Source organism: Euleptes europaea, chromosome 2, assembly GCF_029931775.1.
Source record: "Euleptes europaea isolate rEulEur1 chromosome 2, rEulEur1.hap1, whole genome shotgun sequence".
NCBI classification, from domain to species: domain Eukaryota; kingdom Metazoa; phylum Chordata; class Lepidosauria; order Squamata; family Sphaerodactylidae; genus Euleptes; species Euleptes europaea.
The window spans coordinates 140,523,980-140,535,093 of NC_079313.1; the positions used below are offsets into that span (position 1 = coordinate 140,523,980).

Consider the following 11,114-nt stretch of genomic DNA (forward strand, 5'->3'; position numbering starts at 1 on the left):
GCTTGAAAGTTATGCCAGACACCGGCCAAAGCAGATATCTCCAGGTCTCCATCAGGCTGGGCCCTGAATGCCCCACATAGCTGGCATCCGTAAACAAGGGGAGGAGCTGGCACAGCCAGGTCAGGCCAGTGGGAGTGGGCCCCACCCAACCCCGCCCCACCCTGCCAGGAAGCAATTTAATGAATTGGCATGGCTCCCTCCTGGCCACTGCAGCCTGGATCCCGAGAGCACCATGAAGCCAGGGGCTCTCTGGTGGCTCGTGGGGCTCCTTATGCTGCGGGATGGAGAGGCATTTGACTACGGGGAGGAGAAGATTGGTGAGTGCTTGCCTGGCAAACCAGGAAGGGTATGAGGCCTGCCAGGCAGGGAACAGCTGTGGGCTGGCTTAGCTCCACCCAGGGCCCCTGGCCTGGGAGACGAGGGGACGGGATTCTCGGGGACACAAGGCTTCTATGATTGGAGAGGAGCAAAAGCCTTCTCCAGAGACCAGGTTGGCTAATGGGTGGCAACCAGCAGAGAGTTCTGCTGCTGGAGACAGGCACAGTGCCAGCAGTCCTTAGTGTTTGTATGTGTGGGCAGGACACATGTTCCACTGGGGCTGGCAATGCTTGCCAGGTGTGTTACCTGCTCCAGGTTGTCGTCAGGGCAGCTGAGCCAGAAAGACCTGACCAGGCTGGTGGTCCCTTCCAACTCTATGATTCTATGATTCTAAGATGCGTCAAGAAGAGGACGTGTTTGTGGTGACTTCTGCAGGGGCAAAACTCCTCACAGGGCCAAGATGGAACCTAGTCCAGGGGACAGGGGGCCTCAGCAGCTCTGGGCTTATCCTGCACACTCTCCCTAGTGACTGTGAGCTCAGGCACTCCCCGAGCTGACTCCCCCCCTCCCCACTTCACCTGAGATTCACACTGTGGCTGTTTCCACATGGCAAGGATCTTCTGCTTTGCTTTCATCATTGCTTCGAATGTGGCGATACGCACAGTGGAGATGGAGCTTCCACACAGGCAGTTTTCTATGCGCTGTCCTCCATCTCGGTTCTTAACTTTTCCCTTCCACGTGTGCTCTGCAGAGACTCTGCCTGCAGTGGCTCTTGGAGCACAGTGGTTGTGGCCCTCTCACGCCCCTTTCTGTAGCTTTTCCATTACACATGCACACACTAACTCAATATCGATATACAAATAGCTTTCCTCTGCCTGAAGCACCACAACAGACTTTTTGCTTCCTTCTCCTCCCCTGGTGTGGAGAGGAATCATGGCAAGGTAGAGCAGGAAACAGTCCTTGAGTGCTGAATTCCCAACTGGCTTCTGGTGTCTCACAGCTTCCCTTCCCCCACTCCTTTCCAGACAAACTGGATGGAACTACCTGTGCCTTTCCCCTTCTATCTTGAGAAGGAAATGCTGGAGGCTTCATGGTTTGCCATTCAGACAAACTTTGCCTAGGCTTCCTGACAGCAGTGCTGGTTTGGGAAATATCCTGAAGATGTTGACTTTAGTCATCCTGCTTCTGTGGCCTTTTATGCAGGGACGTTTCCCTGCGGTCACCCCCACCGACTGCTTCAGGGCTTCCGTTTCATGGTGCATGCCTTTTCCATCTGTCAGAGGTCGCCTCGCTCTCCCTGTGCGTTTTGCCCGCATTTTCCAGATTCTGGCTAAAACAGCATCCGGAAAACACGAGCAAAGTGTGTGGGGAGAGCGAGGCGACCTTTGACGGGCGGAAAAGGCATGCATAATCAAAAGGAAGCCCCCCAAGCAGTTGGTGGGGGTGAATGCGGAGGAAAGTCCCTAAATAAAAGGCCTGTGTTTTTTAGGGTGGTCAGGTGTCCCACCCTGGAACCTGGGTACGCATGTGTGAGGGGAGGGGGAATAAGTGTCAGAGCACTTCTGGAGCAAACCTGGATATGATGCCAATGCATTGGTGCAACACTGTAGGATTCCACCAAAGGTTTATGATAAAACCACTACATTCCAGTGGACTCCTAGAGCATCACACCAGTGCACTGACATCACTTCCAGGGTCATACAGCCAGAAGTGCTGGTCACGGTGTCCCTGCAACACCTATTTTGCATGTCTCAGACCCCTACAAGGCTCGCTGGCTGCCCTAGCTTGGCTGACAACCCTAGGGTTTCCTCCGGCTCTGCTGTGATCTTGGCACCACATTGGCACCATTTTTCTTTCCCCCATAGCTGTCATTCACCCACTCAGGGCTTTTAAAAACATTGGAAATTACTCGATTTCTACAGCATTGTAATATTACAAGCAGGGTTCCCTCAAGGACTTGTGGGGAACATCTTATTTACTTTCCCCCAGTATTTCCCCTTTCCCTTCCCTGCCTGCCCCATAGCCTCTCCCCTTTTCCTGCTTCCTTCTCTCCTTCCCACCCACCAGCCAACTTACCTTCATCTGCCTCCCTGTCAGCAGCTTTCTCTTCTTCCCGCCTCCTGGCAGCCTCTCCCCGGGAAAAGTCTGGTTGAGTTGTACAGTGGCTACCAGCTCCAGGCCAGGCCCAGGCCAGTTCCACCGTGGCTGCTGGCGCCCTGCCTAGTCATGTGGGTAGTGAGTCTCCAGCGGTCGATGCTGGGCCTGCCCCCAGCGAATCCACCTCCATCAGGAGAGGGGATGGAGTCCCTTTCAAGGGCTGTTCTGTCCAAGTCCACTCCTGCTCTATCCCCATGGCTTGGCTTTACAGAAACCAAGCCTTGGAAGGCTTAGCAATATATTTGTAGTTGCCTGGCAACCTCCAAAGCTGAGGCCTTTTATGCACTGGTTGCTCCTGTTGTAGTCACACCCCGACTACCTCAGGGCTTCGTTTTAATTATGCATGTATTTCCCGACCTTCAGAAGTCACCTCACTCTCCCCTCGTGCTTCCTCTGCATTTTCAGGATGCTATTTAACCCCAAGTTTAAAGTCTGCCTCGATCTCAAATCGAAAGCCGGTTTTGTGCATACTTGTCACTTTGGGTTTTTCTCCCCACACCCATTCTTGCTTCTCCCTCATCCAACCCTTCCTCTCGAAGCCATTATCAAGTGCACTAGCAAGAGAATAATGCTGAGGCTGCGGGTCAGTTGCACAGCAAGTGTGGGTCAGTTTCAGATTGAACAGTTGAGAGAATGCTGGAATAGTCACAAACAACCTATGCCTGCTGCTTTTGTCAGTGTGGGTCAGTTTCAGTTCTCTGCAGGATGGAACAGAGCCAGGCTGATTTGCCGCCCTCCCCTTATACGCGCCCTCTTATAGGCATGAAAACTTTTTTTGTGTGAGTACAATTACCGATGGAACAATGAATGTCACAAATGACCATGTAAGTGTTTTTATGTTCTTATGACCCCTGCATTGAGTTACACAGAAACAAATTAGTTGTGGCGGGGGGGGGGGAGTCTGGACCCTTCTCTGCTTTGGCTGTAAAATGGCCACTCCATTCACATCAAATGAAAGAATCTTGCCACAGGGCTGGCTGGGACTGGTGATGTATTTAAAAAAAATACAACACAGCCAATTACAAAGCAGCATTTTCAGGGGGAGGGACTCCTGCATGGGTCAGAAGCTCTGCATTTTTGCTGGGGATGCATAATTAACCACAAGGTACTCCTGGAATTTCTTTGGAGGGGAAGCCCCTGTGCATAGTGTTTTGAGAATTAGACTGCAAATACTCTGCAGTTAGATAGCAGTAGATCCAGCGGAAACACACCATGCATAAAAGACCTAAGACTGAGAGCTTAGTGGACATTCTTTTCTTAAAGCTACAGGTGTTGTTTCTATTATTGGGGGGGGGGGGTAATTTCCCATGTTTTTATTTTAGATTTCAAGGGTGGTTTGTGTGTTTGTTTGCTTGTTTGTTTGTTTGTTTGTTTTGCAAGTTTGAAACTTCCTTCACATTTTGTAGGGAAAGTTCAGAATCAGATATATAATAATCTTCTGTTACCACAATGTGCTAGTTCCATGGAAATGTGTAGGCTGCACAGATTGCAACAATAGATTGTTATAACTTTATAGTACTATACCAATCTACTAATTCACGTATTTGTTTGTTTTTTTAAACCCTCTGTTGTGAGGAAGAGATGGTGGCTGAGGGGTGGAAAGTGTGGGGGGAGCATCTGTGTGGACATTTCTGCCTGCACAGCAGCATCAGGAGCTACCCAAAGAATCTTCTGCATGTGGAAGCAGCCTGTGTCCACTCATGGTGCATCATTTAAAAGTCCTCTTTTCATTGGCATGGAGGCAGGTCTCTGTCGTGCATGCACTTCCAACCGGGCACATGGCAGAAGAATGATTGTTCTTCCCTCCAGGGCTGAACACATTCTGTGATTCTGCATAAACAAAGAAAACCTACAGAAAGTGTCCCTGGCTGCAATAATTACTTTCTTTAGCGTTGCAGCTTCCCCCTCTACACACACGGACACACAAAAGAGCACTATTCTCATGTTATGGATGGTGACCAGAGAATAAGAATTTAGGCTGGAGCAGGTGAGGGGAGGCCCAGACTATCACCCCCTGAAGTGTTGACTGTCTGGGGTGCCCTCCTGTCACTAAGGCAGAGAGGTTCCACTTGAACAGACAGCAGCAAGTGGTACCCCACAGAGGGGCAAACAGAACCCCCCCCCCAACCCTTTCAGCTCAGGAGGGAAATTTAGAATCGTAAAATCATAGAGTTGGAAGGTACCACCAGGGTCATCTAGTCCAACCCCCTGCACAAGACAGGAAATTCACAACTACCTCCCCCCCACACCCCCAGTGACCCCTACTCCATGCACAGAAGATGGCCAAGGTGCCCTCCCTCTCATCATCTGCCTAAGGTCACAGAATGAGCATTGCTGACAGCCTCTTTTTAAAAACCTCCAGGGAAGGAGAGCCCACCACCTCCCAAGGAAGCCTGTTCAACTGAGGAACCACTCTAACTGTTAAGAAATCTTTCCTAATGTCTAGCCAGAAACTCTTTTGACTTAATTTCAACCCATTGGTTCTGGTCAGACCTTCCGGGGCAACAGAAAACAACCCAGCACCCTCCTCTCTATGGCAGCCCTTCAAGTACTGCAAGACAGTTATCATGTCCCCTCTCAGTCTTCTCCTCTGCAGGCTAAACATACCCAGCAGCCATTCCTCCCCCTGTGCTATTGTTGTGAGCTGACTCCAGCCCCACAGAGCTTGGGAATGCTCATTCCCTGATGTGGGCGCATGTCACATGAATCAAGTCAGGGGGTCCCTGACCCAGCTGGTGCCATGCGCATTGGTCCAGTTGCATCCCTGGGATGGCTTCAAGCAGAAACGGAGGAACTTGTGAAGCTGTTGTGGCTCAGACCGTTGGTTGATCTGGCTCGCGGCTGTCTCCTTTGGCGTCCAGGAGCTCTCCAGGGTCCTTCTCTCCTTTTTCACGGGAGGAGCCAGGGATTAAGCCACCCTTGGAGTGGGGGAGTGGAAGGTAGTCAGGGGCACTCAGAGGGTGGTGGGCTGCCTCAAAGGGAGCCCAGGAAAGTAAAGAGCATTTGTCTTCTCCCCTAACCCTGGCTTGGGGGCAGGGGCTGAGACTCTTGAGCATCATCACAGGGACCCTCTTCCCAGAGGAGAGGCAGAGCCCAAGAAGAAGCCCACTCCACCTTCCCCAGGATGTCTTCTTTCTGGACTATGGTTGTCAGTCTCCAGCAGGGGCTGGAGATATCCTAGAATTACAACTGATGTTCAGACGACAGTTTCTCCCCCCCCCCGAGGAAAATGGCTGCTGTAGAGGGTGGAGCCTACGGCATTACACTCCACCGAGGGGCCCCCTCCTCAAATCCGACCCTCCCCAGGCTCCGCCCACAAACCTCAAGGAATATTCCAGGCTGGGGCTGGACCCCCTGCTCCGGACCCAGCCCTCTCCCCTTCCTCCGTCGCTTGCAGGGAAGGCCGGCTACTGCCCACCGTCCCCCAGGGGCCTGTTCCAGCCGCCCTGCACCGTGGAGTGCGAAGCGGACAGCGAGTGCGAGGGCCCCAAGAAGTGCTGCGAATTTGCCTGCCGCCACAGCTGCACCCTGCCCAGCAGAGGTAATGGGAGGTAATGGGAGGGGAGGGGACGGGGAGAGGGGAGGGCTTCTTGCAGGCCAGGCTGGGCTGGGGCTGGGCCCCACAAAGGCTTCTGCAGGGACGTGCTCAGCCAGCCCTGTGACAGGGGGAAGTAACAGTGAAGACCTGAGCATGTGCAGAGTGCCCTTTCTCTCATCCCTAAGGAGTGGTGGGATTGGGGCCAGAGATTCCCGCTTCCAGACTGGCTTTGGCCTCAGAAGCTCTCCTGTTTCAACTTGTCAGGAAGAGCTCCGCTGAGTCCCCCCACCCCAGGAACTCCCAGGCCTGGGGGGCAGCCTCAGCCAGGGAGGAGCTGCAGTGGGTCTCGCATTTGAATCCCACCCTTCCTCCCAAGTGCTCAGGGGAGCGGGTGTGGCTCCCCCCTCCTCCATCGGGAGCCAGCGTGCTGTAGTGGTTCAGAGCGGTGGTTTGGAGTGGTGGACTCTGAACTGGAGAACCGGGTTTGATTCCCCCACTCCTCCACATGAGCCACGGAGGCTAATCTGGGGAACTGGATTTGTTTTCCCACTCCTTCACATGAAGCCAGCTGGGTGACCTTGGGCTAGTCACAGCTCTCTCAGCCCCACCTACCTCACAGGGTGTGTGTTGTGGGGAGGGGAGGGGAAGGGAATTATAAGCCAGTTTGAGTCTCCCTTAAGTGGCAGAGAAAGTCAGCATATAAAAACCAACTCTTCTTCTTCCTCCTCTTCCAGGAACAGGTGGCTGGCTGGCCAGAGGGCCCCCACCCAGTTCAGGACCTAGATCCCCCCCTCCCAGCTTAGTTCAGCATGCAAGTAGCCACCTCATAGTTGATGGTCAGGGTCAGTGTGGGCAGCTGAAAGGTGGGCAGGGGGGCTCTGGGGAAGATGACAGGGAAGGCAAAGAAGGACTGCAGGTGAGCACAGGGGGCCCCAACATGCCCTCCTCTGCCAGGTGGTGCCAAGCTCAAGCTGCCCTTGCCCTGAGTTGGATATGATCCCATCCTGGTCCAGGACGCAGCACAGGGGGCAGCCAGCAGGGTCACTCCCCAGCCTTCCATGACTGCTGACTCCACTTCCTGTTCCTGCCCCCCAGATAAGCCCGGGAACTGCCCCTCCCCATTGATGAAGAAGCTGTATGCACCTGAGCCGTGCGTGTACACCTGTGTGGGGGACCAGGATTGCTCTGGGCCCCAGAAGTGCTGTGAGGCAGCCTGTGGACGAACCTGCAGGCTCCCACTTTCAGGTAAGCGGAACCCTGTGAGGATCAGACCCTGTGGGGCTCAGGCTTGGGGCCTTGAGAGTAGGGTTGCCAACCTCCAGGTGGTGGCTGGAGATCTCCTGCTATTACAACTGATCTCCAGCCAATAGAGATCAGTTCCCCTGGAGAAAATGACTGCTTTGGCCATTGGACTCTATGGCATTGAAGTCCCCCCCTTTCCAAACCCCCCCCCAGGCTCTGCCCCAAAAATCTCCTGCCCGTTACAAAGAGGGACCTGGCAACCCTACTTGACAGCAGCCTTCTCGCTGGGAATGCTCACACTCCCCCTCAGAGGCCCCAAGTCAAGTTTACGGATATAAACTATTTGACCAGCCAGAAGTTAGTACATCAAATTGCCTAAAAATTGATAAGACTGTAAAACTGATACAAATTACAAAAATTGATAAAACTCTGATATTATTAAAATATAAAATATTAGTGCATAACACAAAAGTAGGCTTACCATCTTAAAATTACTAAAAGTATAAAATAATTTAACAGTTTTTTCCCACCCTGTTTTGGCGTATTTTAATTGTGGTGGTGCAAAATTTGGCAGCGGGGAGTGAAAGATGAGAAGTCTTACCCATCAGAAGCTTCTTAGACAGGAACTCAACCAACTTGTCTAGGAATCCGCTGATCGGGGGAGCAATAAGGCTTTAACCTCCCCAGCAGAAGGGCAGCTGGCCAATCGCTCCAGCCTTTCTCCACTCTGAGGCTGGACTGCCATGGGGGCGGGTGAAACTTCCTGTCTCAAAGGCATGGGGCTGCTCCCATCGAGCATGCAATGGCAGGGGCATGCTGCACCTGGACAAAGACCCCCACCCGTTCCCCTGGTGTCCCCGTAGGTTCCTTTCCTACCCCTGTGTGGAAGCGGGATTTCTAACCAGGAGTCCGTTGGGGTTTCATGGGCCCAAGTGGGTCTGAAATCAGAACTTTAGAGCCCCTCCCCTGATGCTGCCTTCTCACAGCAAAAGCCCCCCACCCATATTATTTGCTAAAGGCTGGGAGGGGCAGGTCCAAGACAGTGTGGTGCGTCAACTGTGTGCCCAGGAAAACTGGAAACTTGGCCAAGCAAAATATCTGTAGCCACTGTAGGGTTGCCAACTGTGGGTTGGGAAATTCCTAAAGGTTTGTGGGTGGAGCCTGGGAAGGGAGAGGTGGGTTCTCCGCATGGTAGAATCCCATAGAGTCCAGCCTCCAAAGTAGCCATCTTCTCCAGGAACTGATATCTGTAATCTGGAGATCACTTGTATTTTCAGGAGATCTCCAGGCCCCACCTGGAAGCTGGCAACCCCAGTGGCCAGTCTTTGGCCTGACACCGCTTTATCCTCCTCTTCACTGCAGACATTGACATTTACTCTCTGGCTAGGGTTGCCAGTCTCCAGGTAGTGGCTGGAGATCTCCTGGAATCACAAGTGGTCTCCAGGTAAAAGAGATCAGTTCCCCTGGAGAAAATGGCTGCTTTGGAAGATGGACTCTGTGGCCTTATACCCCATTTAGGTTTCTCTCCTCCCCAAACCCCTCCCTCCCCAGGTTCCACCCCCTGTAAGCTCTAGCCCTGCGGCAAACCCATAAACAGATTTCAGCAGACGGCAAATCCATGAAAGCGGTTTTATTGGTTAGAATCAACAGGTTTCAGAAGCCATATTCAAAAGGACACTAGTAAGGGTCAAAGGCAAGGCACATGGCATATATGGGAGAGCAAAAGGAGATAACCAGTTACCCAGGCAAACCCCCCCCCCTCCAACAGGCAGGAAGGAGCACTCGGCGATTCCCACAGTATGGGAATCTATGAAGACTAAACACGGGGCTTAGACTGGCCTTGGACAGAATAGCACAACAGCACCTGGAAGCAGCACAACAACACTACCATATACCATCCTCATGACCTGCTCCTGACACCCCCCAAATTTCCAGGAATTTTACAATCCAGAGGCGGCAACCTCATTTGGACAAAGTAGATGATGGGGTGGGGGAAACCCAACCTAAAGACAATGACAACAAATACAAGGTTGATAGTCTAATAAAACCTCATGCCGAATGCATTTCAGCCCCCGGGCCTTCATCAGTGGTCTAATAAAACACCTCATGCACACATACACATTAATCAACAGATAAAACGATTTTGTAATAGCCCAGGTACGTGTTTAAGGATGTATTCCAACTGAACTTTGTGTCCATGTTGTCAGATTGTTCTTAAAATATGTTTTAAATTGTAAAGGCACCCAAACGTGGAATGCAGTCTGAATATTTCTTTCATAGAATCATAGAGTTGGGACCACCAGGGTCATCTAGTCCAACCCCCTGCACAATGCAGGAATTTCACAACTACCTCCCCCCCACACACACACACACACAGTGACCCCTACTCCATGCCCAGAAGATGGCCAAGATGCCCTCCCTCTCATCATCTGCCTAAGGTCATAGAATCAGCATTGCTGACAGATGGCCTCTGCTTCAAAACCTCCAGGGAAGGAGAGCTTACCACCTCCCGAGGAAGCCTGTTCCACTTGGGAACCGCTCTGACTGTCAGAAAATTCTTCCTAATGCCTAGATGGAAACTCTTTTGATTTAATTTCAACCCGCTGGTTCTGGTCCAACCTTCTGGGGCAACCGAAAACAACTCGGCACCCTCCTCTATATGACAGCCCTTCAAGTTCTTGAACATGGTTCTCATATCCCCTCTCAGTCTTCTCCTCTTCAGGCTAAGCATACCCAGCTCCTTCAACCTTTCCTCATAGGACTTGGTCTCCAGACCCCTCCCCATCTTTGTTGCCCTCCTCTGGACACGTTCTGGATTGGACTGACCAGTGTGCATAACAGTATCAACCAAACAGACTATCAACCTTGTATTTGTGGCCATATAGGCTTGTTTTTAATATCTGCATGAGTGCTTTATAATAAATGTATTTCACAGTATAACTGAGTTATTTTCCACCCAAAGTTTGGGTACCCAACAATGTACTCATTCTGTAATGCATCATGTGCACCAGAGAAAATGTGTCCTTGGGGCTGTCCTTCAAACCATCCTTCCCTAATTCCCTGGCTGCTTTCCTCAGCCCCAGAAGGTTGACCACTCCCGACCTGACACAGGGCCCAACTCTGAGCCCCCGGCCCTCCTTCATGTCTTACAGAGAAACCTGGGAAATGCCCCAAGAAGCAGCCACAGAAGAATGTTGGCCGTTCCACGGACACCTGTCTCCACGACCAGGAGTGCTCGGGTGCAGAGAAGTGCTGCTTCACCGGCTCCTCCATGAACTGCCTCGACGTTCAGCCAGAGCATAGAGAAGGGTCAGAAGGCAGCCGCCCAGGCAAGGAAGCTGCCCGCGTCTGGGTGTGGACATCGGCAGGACGAGGGGCGGCTCAGCAGCCGAGGATTGGCCTGTCTCCTCATGGCTGCGGAGACAAATGAGGCCCAGGAGATGGACTGGCGCATGGGGGAGGGAGAGCCCCACTTTCTTGCAAGGTTTTTCTGTGGGGCTACTGGGAAGAGGAAGACGCTCTGCAGCAAGTGCTCCAGCTGGCCTGCCTGGGTTGAGAAGGAAGCGGGCACCACCTTTTTCCAGGACTTTCCCTCGCGGGCATGAAGGGGCTTCCAAGAGCCTCCTGCACAGGGCCCATCCCTCTTCCCTATCAAGAAGCAGGTTCCCACTGGATCCCAGGGCAGCAGAGAGGGTGGATTAGTGAGAAAATGTCAATGCCTCTTCTGCAGGGACCTGCTTAAACAGCTTCTGCCGGGGCACACAGGGGGAGGGGCTGGACAGTGCTCAGCTCCAAGGGCTATGGGGGCGGGTAGGATCAGACGCTTGGCACCCCACTCCAGGCCTGCCCCAGATCTAGG

At 52.5% G+C, this 11,114-nt stretch overlaps 1 protein-coding gene across 1 annotated transcript; it reads left to right on the forward strand.

The window, feature by feature from the left end:
* The first annotated feature begins 232 nt into the window (after positions 1 to 232).
* On the forward strand, positions 233 to 10,685 carry WFDC3 (WAP four-disulfide core domain 3). The gene is made up of 4 exons (XM_056844949.1): positions 233 to 317; positions 5,873 to 6,016; positions 7,109 to 7,258; positions 10,408 to 10,685. Exons 1-4 carry the CDS (start codon positions 233 to 235, stop codon positions 10,683 to 10,685), a joined length of 657 nt encoding a protein of 218 aa, XP_056700927.1.
* Positions 10,686 to 11,114: the final 429 nt, after the last annotated feature.

Bases quoted from the DNA above. Each gene is read 5' to 3' on its own strand.
- WFDC3 (XM_056844949.1), top strand. From the start codon at position 233: ATGAAGCCAGGGGCTCTCTGGTGGCTCGTGGGGCTCCTTATGCTGCGG. The intron at 318-5,872 runs GTGAGTGCTTGC...CGTCGCTTGCAG, and splicing joins CTACGGGGAGGAGAAGATTG to GGAAGGCCGGCTACTGCCCA. The intron at 7,259-10,407 runs GTAAGCGGAACC...CATGTCTTACAG, and splicing joins CTGCAGGCTCCCACTTTCAG to AGAAACCTGGGAAATGCCCC.